This window comes from Cetorhinus maximus, chromosome 20, assembly GCF_964194155.1.
Source record: "Cetorhinus maximus chromosome 20, sCetMax3.hap1.1, whole genome shotgun sequence".
Lineage (NCBI taxonomy): Eukaryota > Metazoa > Chordata > Chondrichthyes > Lamniformes > Cetorhinidae > Cetorhinus > Cetorhinus maximus.
This window is the reverse complement of record NC_135898.1, coordinates 42199326-42214425: the sequence shown is the minus strand read 5'-3', so window position 1 is coordinate 42214425 and position 15100 is coordinate 42199326. Positions and strand designations below refer to the sequence as shown.

The 15100-nt window shown below is 42.6% G+C and overlaps 1 protein-coding gene across 4 annotated transcripts in view; it reads left to right on the top strand.

The window, feature by feature from the left end:
* The window catches only part of asah2 (N-acylsphingosine amidohydrolase 2), a 99614-nt gene that overhangs the window by 64639 nt on the left and 19875 nt on the right, over positions 1–15100 (top strand). For 3 of the 4 annotated variants that reach the window (XM_078565924.1, XM_078565925.1, XM_078565926.1), the window contains 4 exons: positions 5330–5425; positions 7043–7195; positions 10958–11017; positions 12131–12219. In XM_078565924.1, the coding sequence (XP_078422050.1) occupies positions 5330–5425; positions 7043–7195; positions 10958–11017; positions 12131–12219 (398 nt within the window). The remainder of the gene's footprint in view (positions 1–5329; positions 5426–7042; positions 7196–10957; positions 11018–12130; positions 12220–15100) is intronic. The other variant, XM_078565927.1, reaches the window with a different exon arrangement.

Genomic DNA, 15100 nt, shown 5'->3' with positions numbered 1-15100 from the left:
GTATTCTGAAATAGTCTCTTAAGTGTCTGTCACTGGATCTCTGTTGATCTATCTGTTAACCTAAATTGCCAGTTCACTTTAGCTAGCTCTGTTTTCATGCCCTCATAATTGCCCTTATTTAAGTTTAAAATGCTAGCATTAGACCCAGTCTTCTCTCCCTCAAACGGAATGTAAAATTCAATCCTATCATGAACACTGCTACCTAGGGGCGCCCTCACTATGAAGTAATTAACTAATCCTGTCTCATTGAACAATACCAGGTTTAGTATAGCCTGCTCCCTGGTTGGCTCCAGAACGTGCTGATCCAAGAAATTTATCCTGAAAACACTCTTTAAATTTGTAACCTTGGCTACAATTGCCCATCTGGTTGTTCCAGTCTATATGTAGATTAAAATCCCCTCTGATAATTGCTGTACCTTTCTGGCAAGCTCCCACTATTTCTTCTTTGATACCCTGTCCTACAGTGTGCTTACTATTGGGGGGCCAGTACACCACTCCCACAAGTGACTTCTTGCCTTTATCATTCCTCATCTTGATGCAAACTGCTTCTATATCCTGGTTTCCTGAACTGAGGCCATCCCTCTCTATTGTGCTAATATTATTGTTCATTAACAGAGCCACCCCTCCACCTTTCCCTAACTTCCTATCATTCCTAAAAGTCACACACCCTTCAATGTTCAGGTCTCAATCTACCCCATCATGTAGCCATGTCTCTGTAATGGCTCCTCGATCGTACATGCTTATCAGTTCATCTGTTTTGTTTTGAATGTTACGTGCATTCAGATACAGAGCCTTAAGTTTTTTCCTTTTATTATTTTTGTAACCTTTAGCCTCATCTGTTGGTTTACTCTTAGACCTCTGTCTCTTCCTGTCATGGTCTCTTTATCATTTCCCAAATTAATACCTCTGCCTCTTACCTTGTCTCTACTCTTTAATGTACCACATCTTCCCACATTTGATCCTTTGCCCCCACGATTTTTTTAAAACCTTTTCTACTTCCCTTGTTATGCAATTCGCAAGAACACTCATCCCAGCATGGATCAGGTGTAGACCGTCCCAATGGTACAGCCCTGACTTTCCCTAATATGAGTGCCAGTGCCCAACAAACCAGAACCCACTTCTCCCGCACCAGCCTTTGAGCCACGCATTCATCTCTCTAATCTTATTTGCCCTATGCCATTTTGCTTGTGGATCACGTAATAATAGTGATTATTACCTTTGATACCTAGCTCCTCATACTGACTATGCAGAAACTCTTTCCTTGTCCTACCTCTGTTGTTGGTACCTACATGGGCCACGACAACTGGATTTTCCTCCTCCCACTGCAAGGTCCTCACCAGCCCTGAGCTGATGTCCCGAACCCTGGCACTGGGCAGCCAACACAGCCGCCTAGACTCTCACACTTTGCTCTTTGCTGCAGAGAACAGTGTCAATCCCCCTCACTGTACTGTCCCCTAATACCACTACATTCCTGTTTGCTCCCCCACTTAAACGGCTTTCTATACCATGTGCCACGGACACCCTGCCCATCCACCTTGCAGACCTCGCTTTTGTACATACAGGTTGTGGCAATTGCAAAGTTGGAGGCTCCTGTCCTACTGCCTGCTTAGTCCCTTTACCTGCCCCACTCACGGTCAAATCTTCCTGCCCCTCAATGCTGACCAAAACAAGCAACCCTATTCTAAGAGGTGTGACTGTCTTCTGGAACAAAATGTCCAGGTATTTGTCCCCTTCCTTCTGGTGCACAGTGTCTGTAGTTTGGCTTCCAGATCAATAATCCTGATCTGGAATTCCTCAAGATGCTTACACTTCCTGCAGATGTGTTTCTCTTGGATCCCCTTGGTGGCCAAAAGTTCCCACATTCCACAGCTGCAACTTAACACCTGACCTGCCATTGTTGCTCATGTTATTTAGTTAATTTAATTAATTTCTGAATTAACTTGGAATAATTCCTATCTAAGCCAAAATCTACTGTGGTTATTAAATGCTAGTAACACTGACAACTAAAAGTTAAACGTTTCTAAATGACACAGGTATGTGTTTTAGGTGTTTACAGTAGTTATTTTAATTTTAAAGTTTTAGTTATATTTAATTTATAGGTCTACCTTAACCCCCATGCCCTAAGATGGCTATTAACACACTGTCCCTAACTCTAAGCACTTACTGGCCAATCAACTTACAAAAGTAGTGTCTGTACAATTTTAAAACTTAGGAACAGAACAGAACAAACCTTAACCATGTACTAGATACTCTCCAAACAATCAAATTGCTTCTTTGCTATGATGTCACCATTTGTTTTCTCACGCTGTTTTCAATCTCCCGACTGCCTCTCCTCTCGTGCTGTTTTCAATCTCCCGGCTGACTCTCCCCTCGCGCTGTTTTCAATCTCCCGACTGCCTCTCCTCTCGTGCTGTTTTCAATCTTCCGACTGCCTCTCCCCTCGCGCTGTTTTCAATCTCCCGACTGTCTCTCCCCTCGCGCTGTTTTCAATCTCCCGACTACTTCTCCTCTCGCGCTGTTTTCAATCTCCCGACTGTCTCTCCTCTCGCGCTGTTTTCAATCACCCGACTGCCTCTCCTCTCGTGCCGTTTTCAATCTCCCGACTACTTCTCCTCTCGCGCTGTTTTCAATCTCCCGACTGCCTCTCCTCTCGCGCTGTTTTCAATCTCCCGACTGTCTCTCCTCTCGCGCTGTTTTCAATCTCCCGACTGCCTCTCCACTCGCCCTGTTTTCAATCTCCCGACTGCCTCTCCACTCGCCCTGTTTTCAATCTCCCGACTGCCTCTCCTCTCGCGCTGTTTCCAATCTCCTGACTGCCTCTCCTCTCGCGCTGTTTTCAATCTCCTGACTGCCTCTCCTCTCGCGCTGTTTTCAATCTCCCGACTGTCTCTCCTCTTGCGCTGTTTTCAATCTCCCGACTACCTCTCCACTCGCCCTGTTTTCAATCTCCCAACTGCCTCTCCCCTCGCGCTGTTTTCAATCTCCCGACTGTCTCTCCTCTCGCGCTGTTTTCAATCTCCCGGCTGCCTCTCCTCTCGCGCTGTTTTCAATCTCCCGACTACTTCTCCTCTCGCGCTGTTTTCAATCTCCTGACCGCCTCTTCTCTCGCGCTGTTTTCAATCTCCCGACTACTTCTCCTCTCGCGCTGTTTTCAATCTCCCGACTGCCTCTCCTCTCGCGCTGTTTTCAATCTCCCGACTACTTCTCCTCTCGTGCTGTTTTCAATCTCCCGACTACTTCTCCTCTCGTGCTGTTTTCAATCTCCCGACTGTCTCTCCTCTCGCGCTGTTTTCAATCTCCCGACTACTTCTCCTCTCGCGCTGTTTTCAATCTCCCGACAGCCTCTCCTCTCACGCTGTTTTCAATCTCCCGACTACTTCTCCTCTTGCGCTGTTTTCAATCTCCCGACCGCCTCTCCTCTCGCGCTGTTTTCAATCTCCCGACTGCCTCTCCTCTCGCGCTGTTTTCAATCTCCCGACTACTTCTCCTCTCGCGCTGTTTTCAATCTCCCGACTGTCTCTCCTCTCGCGCTGTTTTCAATCTCCCGACTACTTCTCCTCTCGCGCTGTTTTCAATCTCCCGACTGCCTCTCCTCTCACACTGTTTTCAATCTCCCGACTACTTCTCCTCTCGTGCTGTTTTCAATCTCCCGACTGCCTCTCCTCTCGTGCTGTTTTCAATTTCCCGACTGCCTCTCCACTCGCCCTGTTTTCAATCTCCTGACAGCCTCTCCTCTCGCGCTGTTTTCAATCTCCCGACTGCCTCTCCTCTCGCGCTGTTTTCAATCTCCCAACTGTCTCTCCTCTCGCGCTGTTTTCAATCTGACTCCAGAGCTTAGATCTGATCTCTTGGTTGTGAAATCGCTTGTGCTCTGTGTATCACTTGCTGCTTATACTATTTGGCATGCAAATAGTCCTGTGTTGTAACTTCATCAGGTTGACACCTCATTTTTAGGTGTGCCTGGTGCTGCTCCTGGCATGCCCTCCTGCACTCTTCATTGAACCAGGATTGATCCCCTGGCTTGGGGGTAATGGTAGAGTCAGGGATATGCCTGGCCATGAGGTTACAGATTGTGGTTGAGCCCAATTCAGCTGTGCTGATGGCCCACAGCTTTTTATGGTTGTCCAGTGTTGAGTTATATCTGTTCGAAATCCATCCCATTTAGCATGGTGTTAGTGCCACACAACACTATCAGCAAGCCAGGAATCTGAAGAGCTTTGCTTTAGTACATTGCTCCATCTAGTGGTCCAGCCAGAAACTGACAAATTTCACATAGTGTACGTGGAGGCGAGATTTGAGCTTTTGGGCCCAGCCCTGCATTGCTTGAGGTTTTAGAATTATCTGTTTATTTGATCTGACTTCAATTTTCCTGCTGTGTAATCAGCCTGAGGAGACTAAAATGCAGAATGTCATTTTTAAAATTCCATCAGGTTGTTTGGACTCTGTTCAAAGTTTAACAGCTGAACCTGTGCTGTAAGTCACTGACTTAGTTAACTGGTCTAATTGTGCCCTTATTAAAACTCAGTGTTCAATATCTTTAATTTATACTTCAACTTTTATTGCTCAAATCATGTTTCCCCAGCCCAAGCCTCCATCTGATGTGAATTACTGGGGTAGGGCTAAGAATTGAGGAATGACTTCATCAATGGCGTTGTCCATTGAGTGTATGATGCAATCTAAAGATAATTTTAACTCATTTTTGGCAATTGTTAAATAGATTTTTCTCCCTGATACGGTTGAGATTCTGGCCAAGAAATTCAATGATGCTACACCTGTTTTTCGGTACAAAATGGATGTTTTAGCATTCAATATGGTGAAGGGGCACACACACTCATCATGCGCCATGAATGCACTGCTCATCGTTTGGTAAAGGCAGAAAAAGAGCCATCCAGGGCCAGCACCTGAAACAGGAGGCCAGCCCTTTGCAAATGCCAGTCAGTGTCTAACGCCTCTTTGAGGCAAAAACAGAAAATGCTGGAAAGACTCATCAGATCTAGCAGCATCTGTAGAGAGAGAAACAGAGTTAACGTTTCGAGTCCGTATGACCCTCCTTCAGACCTCTTTGAGGCCCCCATTTAGAAAACTGGGCTGCCCTGGTCACAGCTGGTGCTGGCTTGGCAAGATGCCTGGGGATATCCAGCAGGTGGCTGCAACCCAATGTTCTTGAATAAATGAGGCCCAGTGTTTAATATTGAATAGGTAATGGGTCAACCGGCTCCCTCCCCAGTATCAATTCCTAGGCATTGAACTTAGTAACAAAGAGAGCTGTAACTTATTTTTGAAGTTGTACCTAATCAGATAAATTAATTGATATTCATTTGTCAAACAGGTTCAACGCTATGAGGCTGCATCAACAATATATGGTCCTCACACACTCTCAGCCTACATCCAACTGTTTAAAGGTTTGGCTAAGGCCATAGCAGAGGTCAGCAATGGTGTTTATTGTTTTTCATTTTCAAAGCTGTTTACCCTAAATCCATGATGATATAAAACTGCCAGTCAGTGATCGAGACAAACACAGGTCAACCTCCTTCAATAATTTTATCTTCAATTGTACAAATAAATTATCATATAGATATAAATTTCTAGTCAATTTAATTAGTATATATGTATCATAATTCCACTAACGGCTGATAGCTTGTGAAAAATTACTGCCTAAACCTAGTGACTATATTTTATGAAATAAAAACAGAAAATGCTGGTAAAGCTCAGCAAATCTGGCAGCATCTGTGGAGAGAGAAACAGTGTTAACGTTTCGAGTCTTATGACTCTTATTCAGAACTAAAGAGAAGTAGAAATGTAATGGATTTTATACTGTTTAAGAGGGAGTGGAGCAAAACACAAGGTCAGGGAAAGGTGGGAGCTAAGGGGAAATCTGACAGATTTTAAGGACATAGGACAAAGGGGGTGTTAATGGTAGTGTTAAAGACCAAATAAGGTGCTGATAACGACATAAAGGTAAGATAGCATGTGTTAATAGCAGAACAAGGGTCAGCGCTCTGTGAATGCACAACATAAATAGATGCCCCATTTGGGGCAGGGGTGGTGGGGTGGGGGGTGGGGGGGGAAAGAGGGTGGGGTGGGGGGGGGTGGTGAGGAGAATAGCTTGGGGGGAAAAGGATTTAAAAATTTTAAATGAATCAATACATAAGATTTTTTTAAAAATTGCCTTAAAAAGGGGTAAAGACAGAGGACAGAGTTCATGGTCTGAAGTTGTTGTCTATATTTTGACAATATTTTATGCTCTTATTGTACCCTGTGGTAAAGTTAACAGTCAGATACACTATCATTGTGTCCGGGGGAGTAGAATTTATTCTTACAGAAGAATCATGAGTACAATCAATATTTTTGATTCATGTAATACAGCATTCTAGTCACTTCATGTCACTTTGTGTAATAACTTGTAAAAGGAGTTTCTCAATGGAATTCCCTTTTCAGTACACAATATTCAGTAAGAGCTGGATGAAATGCAACCGGGGCATTAATTAAAAAAAAATTCCATGCTTTTTTAAAAAGATTTTTTTTTTCCAATATAAATTAGGGGAAATAATGAATTGATCCAATCTTGCAACTACTGATGGTGGATGCTCAAATACAGACCATTGTATTTGACAACGTCACACCCTGCCTATACGCAGTCTAAGTCAACAGTTGTATTTTTTTAAAACATTTTTTAAGCTTTTTATTTCACAACTGATTAACATGTTTTCAGAATCAGTTCAATCTAAACTCATCTGACTGTGCAGCATGCTGTCTACTGATTCACAAAGCATAGATCAATCAGCCTGATCTTGTAGCGTCCTTCAGCTAGCACTACATAAACACTGTTTTCCAGTTGGATTCTCTGGTTTTAGGAAATGTTGCTTGAGAACAGATTCAGGTTCCAACCTCATAAATGATACTTTCGTTGGACTTTGTGAAAACAATACTTTATCCAATTTTCTAAGTTGGTTTCAGAATTCAATCCTTCCTACTTTCTCATGGTTGATCTTTAAGCCACTAAGGAGTCTTATTAATTTGTAATTATTTTCCAATATTCTAGGATTCTGTTGATCGGTTGCCTAAGGGTCCCGAACCACCCAATTTTTCTGACAAAAAGCTGATCTCATTACTGCCCCCAAATCCAGTTGATAAAACATCGCTCAATACATCATTTGGGGATGTCATGATTGATGTACAAAGATCATACAGATTGGTAAGTAAAGTATGTTTATTCCTGGTTTTAAAAATGCATTTTCTCTGGAAAACAGGGAATTACAAATTGATCCATCTAATGCAGATTTCAGCTATTTGTATTCATAACAGGGGTTTCCCCTTCTTCAATTTTCCTCTTGATTTTCTTTGTTTACTGCCTTTGCTGAAATCACTGGTTCATGCTGGGAAACAGGCCCCTCTGGTATCCCAACCCTTCCTGGAGTTTATGTCAGTGGAGTTGGGCTATTCCACCAAGCAGAGAAATCACAGTTGAACTTGGCCCTCTGCCCATTGACTAATTCCATATCTGCAATCCCAGCACGGGTCACAGAACAGTAACTGCAGTTTTGTACTTTTCTAGCCCCAAGAAAATGGAGGACAACATCCAGTACATCTCAGAAACATGCCAGGCAGTGCATTTACCCATCACAGCAACATGCCAGGCAGTGCATTTACCCATCGAAGCAACATGCCAGGCAGTGCATTTACCCATCACAACAACATGCCAGGCAGTGCATTCACCCATCACAGCAACATGCCAGGCAGTGCATTCACCCATCACAACAACATTCCAGGCAGTGCATTCACCCAACACAGCAACAGGCCAGGCAGTGCATTCACCCGTCACAGCAACATGCCAGGCAGTGCATTCACCCATCACAGCAACATGCCAGGCAGTGCATTCACCCATCACAGCAACATGCCAGGCAGTGCATTTACCCATCACAGCAACATGCCAGGCAGTGCATTCACCCATCACAGCAACATGCCAGGCAGTGCATTAACCCATCACAGCAATATGCCAGGCAGTGCATTTACCCATCACAGCAACATGCCAGGCAGTGCATTTACCCATCACAGCAACATTCCAGGCAGTGCATTTATCCATCACAGCAACATTCCAGGCAGTGCATTTACCCATCACAACAACATTCCAGGCAGTGCATTTACCCATCACAGCAACATTCCAGGCAGTGCATTCACCCATCGCAAAAACATGCCAGGCAGTGCATTTACCCATCACAGCAACATTCCAGGCAGTGCATTCACCCATCGCAAAAACATGCCAGGCAGTGCATTCACCCATCACAGCAACATTCCAGGCAGTGCATTTACCCATCACAGCAACATTCCAGGCAGTGCATTCACCTATCGCCAAAACATGCCAGGCAGTGCATTCACCCATCACAGCAACATTCCAGGCAGTGCATTTACCCATCTCAGCAACATGCCAGGCAGTGCATTTACCCATCGCAAAAACATGCCAGGCAGTGCATTCACCCATCACAGCAACATTCCAGGCAGTGCATTTACCCATCACAGCAACATTCCAGGCAGTGCATTTACCCATCACAGCAACATTCCAGGCAGTGCATTCACCCATCACAGCAACATTCCAGGCAGTGCATTCACCCATCACAGCAACATGCCAGGCAGTGCATTTACCCATCACAGCAACATGCCAGGCAGTGCATTTACCCATCATAGCAACATTCCAGGCAGTGCATTTACCCATCACAAAAACATGCCAGGCAGTGCATTTGCCCATCTCAGCAACATGCCAGGCAGTGCATTCACCCATCTCAGCAACATTCAGGCAGTTAATTTACCCATCACTACAACATGCCGGGCAGTGTATTTACCCATCACAGCAACATTCCTGGCTGTGCATTCACCCATCAATGCAACATTCCAGGCAGTGCATTTACCCATCACAGCAACATGCCAGGCAGTGCATTTACCCATCACAGCAACATGCAAGCCAGTGCATTTACCCATCACAGCAACATGCCAGGCAGTGCATTCACCCATCACAGCAACATGCCAGGCAGTACATTTACCCATCACAGCAACATTCCAGGCAGTGCATTTACCCATCACAGCAACATGCCAGGCAGTGCATTCACCCATCTCAGCAACATGCCAGGCAGTGCATTCACCCATCACAGCAACATGGCAGGCAGTGCATTCACCCATCACAGCAACATGCCAGGCAGTACATTCACCCATCACAGCAACATGCCAGGCAGTACATTTACCCATCACAGCAACATTCCAGGCAGTGCATTTACCCATCACAGCAACATGCCAGGCAGTGCATTTACCCATCCCTACAACATGCCAGGCAGTGCATGTACCCATCACCCAAAGAGAGAGCTGCCAGAATGTTGTTTTAAAATTTTCTGAATGCTGGCCATGCCTTAACCTAAGCTAGGTTTGTCCAGCATGCCATCACTGACATTCCTTCTCACCAGAGTCTGGTAGCAGTGGGTCACGCACAAACCAACAGATTATTTCTGAGCTTTGAGTACTAACTTGGACTAACTTATGACACACTGATTTATTTGAACATTATGTAATTCAAAATTTATTGTAAAATTCAAATAGTTACAATTCATGAGGCATTTTAGCTGTTTACAGAAGCAAGCTGCATTAAACTGGTCTGGTTGAGAATTTGTCTTGTGTCGCACACTTTAAGTACATAAAATACTTTTTAAGGCTTGTCTTGTGAATTTAATTGTGACATTTTGACTCAAATATAATTTTTAAAAAGGTAGATGGGTCACATTTCATTTTGTAATTTTATTTTTCTCCTTCCATTGTTCCAAGTATGCAGGTGTAAGAAATACATTGGAGTTTGAGATGGTCAATGGTATAACATTAGACTGATTAATCCCATTATGGTGACCCAAACCAAGGCATTAAGCCTGTTACTATGCCTCAGCTAATGTCACTATTGTTAGCTTGCGGTTCCCAAGAATCTCATTTCCTCTTTCTGTAGAGAAGTATATGACTAGTGCCTGATTTCACCATCTGGGCTGAGGTTGTGGATTAGGCTGTGGGCCTAAAAACCATCGTCATGAGTTTAGGGCGTTACCTTAGATACTCTTTCAGACTCAGCAATATTGCTCATTCCTGTAAGTGGCCCGGCAGCCTTATCCTTGGGGATGTGCCTATGTTGTCCGATATCTCATTAGAGAATTGCATAAATTGGGGGAAAAGTTGTATCACTTTGTCCTCTGAACTGGATATTCATGTCTTCTGCATATGGATCCACTCCTCCCCAATCTTTGTGTGGTCAAACTGAGAAAGCACCTGGTAAGGTGAGGTCAAATACAAATCTTTAAGCTGCCTTTTTTCACAGCAAATGAACCTTCAGAACAATGTTTATGGTCAAGCTAACTGAATTCAATCAGTACAACTTGGTTTCAGGGAACACTACAAAATAATACATTTGCTACATGTCCTCATTTTGCCCAACTTATATTTTAAAAATTGCTCCTGTCTACCCTCCTGCATACTCTTTCTGAACCTACTGAAAGCTTACACTTGCAGCTTTCAGTTTTAAAAACCTGACTGCCAGTGAGCGTTCCTGCCTCAGTCTTTATATCTTCAAGATCTTAACCCAAGGGAAGGAACCATGTTAGACAACCTCCCCAAACACCTGGGACCTCTGAACACAATGGGTGTGGGGTGCATATCGGTTACCGAGGCTGATCTCTTATTTTGGAATCGGGCCCTGGTGAGACCTGAGCAGTGGCCGTAGAATGAATAAAATAATACCATCCAACAGCTCGACAAGTTTTTGTGATTTGTATTGTTACAACAGTTGGTGAGCAGCGTAAACTATGCTTACTTTGCACTCCAAAATATATTTAAAGTTAGTTTTAGAACTGGTGAAATTTCATTGGCTTTGATACAGTGACCTTTTAACCTGGATGGAATCAGATCACATCTGGTCACATGTTTGTGTTTGTTATAGGGAGAAGTTGCAGAAGTGACGTTTGCGAGTGGGAATCCCAGGAACTCAGTTGCTTCTATGGTATGTCATTCATTCAAATACTCAGGATGTGCGACTTGCTAAAACGTTTATAATTTACTGAAATAAGCAAGTTGTCTTCAGAAGCTGTGTTACATTTCTCAGTCAAAGACCTTGCTTTAATCCTCTTACTGCAGGTTAGTTTTAATCAGTGTGTAGAACCCTTAAGGAGATGTGGGTGCAAGATCCAACAAAACACGTCATATGTGTGCATTAAGATGACAGTAATACTCTAAATTCTGAATTTTTGAACTGGGGCTGTGCTCACCGCTAGTGAAGGGGAGGGGAGTCTGTCCTCGGATTTTTGTGAGGTAACCCTTTCCCCTTACTTTGAGCAGACTACCTTGCTGAGCAAGTTAGACTAGCAGCCGTGAGCGCTGGGTGAAAATCTCTAAAAGTTGCTGCTCAACTGGATTTAAAGCTCCCCCTCAACACTTGCCCACATTCTAACCAGCTGGCACACAGCTGCTGAGGAGCACATGGGGGAACAAAGGAATAGGAGGAGGCCATCCAGCCCACTAACATAGATCATGGCTGATCTGTAACTTAACTCCATCTACCTGCTTTGGCTTCATAACTCCTAATGCCCTTACCTAACAAGAACATCAGTTCTAAGCTTGGCATTTTCAGTTGGTGTAGCCTCAACAGCATTTTGGGCAAGAGAGAGACTTCCAGTTTTTCACTCCCCTTAATCTTCTGTACTCCAGGCAGTCTTGGTATTGATTCAGTGATCCCGATGATATTGGTGAGGTCGAGGCTGCAGGTCAGGTTGCCTGGAGATCAGTACATACTACCTATAGTATTGGTCTTTGGAATGGGAAGCCATGGTTGGGGTGACTGCTGGTGGAGCAATTTTGACCTGGCTTGCTCAGGTCTGGGGCCTGGACTCCAGGTGGTTGTACAGGGGCAGAGGTGTGACCTGTCAGATGTGGTTAACCAGACATTGTAGAACAAATGAAACTTTCCAGCAAGAGGAGAGATTATCCTGCAGATAATTAGAATTCCATTGTCATTTGGTTTGGCTATTAAACTGGTTCCATTCAATCACTCATATAAGGACATTGGTAACTTGACCTGACTATTTTTCATACTCATATAATCCTGTATCTGTGTTAGGCTGGTGGGACGTTTCTGACAGTAGAAATGCATGAGAAAGTCGCTGGCAATTGGATTGTCAAGTACAATGATGCTTCATGGGACACCAGGTAATGCTCCTTTATCATTTTTTCATTGTCCACAGCCAGACTGTCATTAGAATTAAATCTGAAATCTTAAATAGTGATCATAATATAATATGATTTTATGTTAGTTGAGAAAGACATAAATGTGATGAAGACCAGGGTAATAATGGGAAAAAAGTTGATTTTGAGGGGCTGAGAATAGAACTTGATTAAATAAAATGAACAACAACATTGGTAAGCAATGATGTAGAACAGAAATGGGAAACATTTAAAATGTTGTTCAGTAGAGTCCAGAAAAAGTATGTTCCTGGGATTCCCACTCGCAAACGTCACTTCTGCAACATCTCCCTGTAACAAACACAAACATGTGACCAGATGTGATTTGTATCCATCCAGGTTAAGAGTTCACTGTATCAAAGCCAATGAAATTTCACTAAACATGGATAAATAAAAACATAAGGGAAAAGTTGGGGGTAGGGAAAGACATACATTAATTGCAAGTGCAGCAGGGGAGGGCACAGGGAAAATTGGAAGAGAAAAGAAGTTAACAAAAATTAATTGGATGGCAAAGAGGAACTATGAAACTAAATTATCAAGAATCATAAAAGAAAAATAATGAACTAAGTTGTAAATAAAAAAAGGAGAGTTGAGATGGAAATAGGGCCACTAGGATTGGTCAGGACAAAATCATATATAGTGATGGTTAAATGACAGAAATATTAAATAATTATTTTGCTTTGGGACTGGTCAGGTGGATATGGCCAATGTTTCCTCTAAGCTGTGCAAGTGCATGACTAGCTGCAATTGTACTGTGCAGGGAAGAAAGCAGTCGCACGCCAACAATGTTCCTTTTAAGATGCGCACATGTGTGGCTGTATGGTAACCACAAAGACACTATCCAGTGCAATGAGCAGGCTGCACACAGCAAATAGAAATTGGAGGGAATGTTAGACATGACATTGGAAGATGAAATTTGTATTGATATAAGCGCATTTAAAATAAGAAGAGGAGAAATATTAAATTTGCTCCCAACTCAAAGGATAAGAACCCCAGTCTGGGCAGATTGTATTTTAAAATAAATAGGGATGAAATAGCAAAGACATTGTTACAAATATTTAATATTTCTTTGGAAAAATTTAATGATTGAGAGAATTTTGAACATTCAGCATATAAGATGAATGAACAGTTTTGGTGTGAAAGTTCACCTTACTCAGCTCTTTGCTCTGAATTTCCCTGTCTCAGTCCTCCGCTTCTCCATTTGCCTCTGCTTCATTAAAACCCTCCTTAAAACCACCTCTTTGACCAAGCTTTTAGTCAACCCTCCAAAATCTGCTTTGCTCAGTGGCCATTTCTCTCAATGTGCTGCTATATGTTCTTTTTGTCTTTTGGTTCCCAGATGTTGATAGTAATCACACTTTAAGCTCAGAAAGATCAGAACTCTTTATCTATAACTTGCCATGCTGCCTTGCACAATAGAAGGACTGGTTTGAACAGGTTCTGTTACATATCTCACGAATCTCTAGTGCAGCCATGAAATGTGGCCCACTGGAACACTTACACATAACACTTAATTTCCAGCTAATTGGTTCCTAGCTCTCGACAGATATTTACAGATAATACAATAATATATAAGAGTGCCTCTGTGAAGGATCACCTTATGAGATTGTTAAAGGCACTGTATAAAAGCCAGTTATTAATAAAGAGCCACATGTCTCCCATAATTCTGAAGAGGAGCCCTTGTTGCTATGTCTGCTTTGGACCAGGCAATTTTTTTTTAAGTCTAAATTGTGTACTGAGCAACAAGAACCTGGTTTTTATTTTGCACGCAGATCAATTTTCCTATCTATTTTGATGCACTATGACAGGAAGGTTTTAGTTGTTAATTTATTAAAGTTTACAATAAGTCTGCACCATCAGCAAAACAAACATCAAAATTCAACCCACAATCTCCATAAATGGCATCAAGCTGTGAATCATGGTCAGTCATTTGGAATATCTTGAACTGATAAGGGTCAATAAAAATGGAAAAGTGCCTTTACAAATATTGAATATTCTCTCATTGCCACCCTGTTTTGCTTTTTCCCTTGTACTTCCTCCTTCCTGTTGTGTAGAAGTTCAGAATTTCAAGGTTGCATTGATTGCAGACTCATTCACAATTGCTGCCCAGTCACCAAATAGGGAGATGTGATTTAAATGATTCAAGTCAATGTGCTTGTAGATTTTTCTATGTTAAAGGGGAGAACTAATCTAATCTAATATGTGTGCTCTATTGCAAGAAAAACCCTACATAAACTAGTTTGCCAATAGTGAGGGAGTGGAAGTGACAAGCACCTTTGAGATAGAAGTTCATGACCTGACTAGACGTCAGCATCTGAAGTTACTGAACTTTAAACTTTCAAGGACAGTTCCAAGATAGTGCCATTGTTGATGATATGAGTGGTTATTTATCAAAATTGTTAGTTCATGTTTCTGTTCAACGTAATCAAACTGCTGGAGTGAGAAATGATTAATTCCATGAGGCTAATGCTGGTATTGTGCCAGGAAAAAAAATCTCGAGTTAGAAGAAGCAATAGAGCAATTGATCTCTCAATATTATTGCGGGAAGTGATTGAGCTCCAATGATCCCACAGTAGACAGGCCTTTCTTTGTATGGCTGAAGATAGGAGAGTTTGATCATGTCAGATTCTAACATTGAGTTCATTTGTATGTTTGAATAGCTGGTTCACTGCAAGTCTGTATGTTTAAATTGATAGGCTGCTTGAGTGAATGTGCATTAGTTAGGGAAGTGACAATACGTGATGGACATGTTAGTGATATAATCGGACTATGAATGTAAAGGGATACTTCTGCAAAATCTCCATTTGTGTACTTGATCTTTGATTCACATCTGCGCTGATTTTCATAT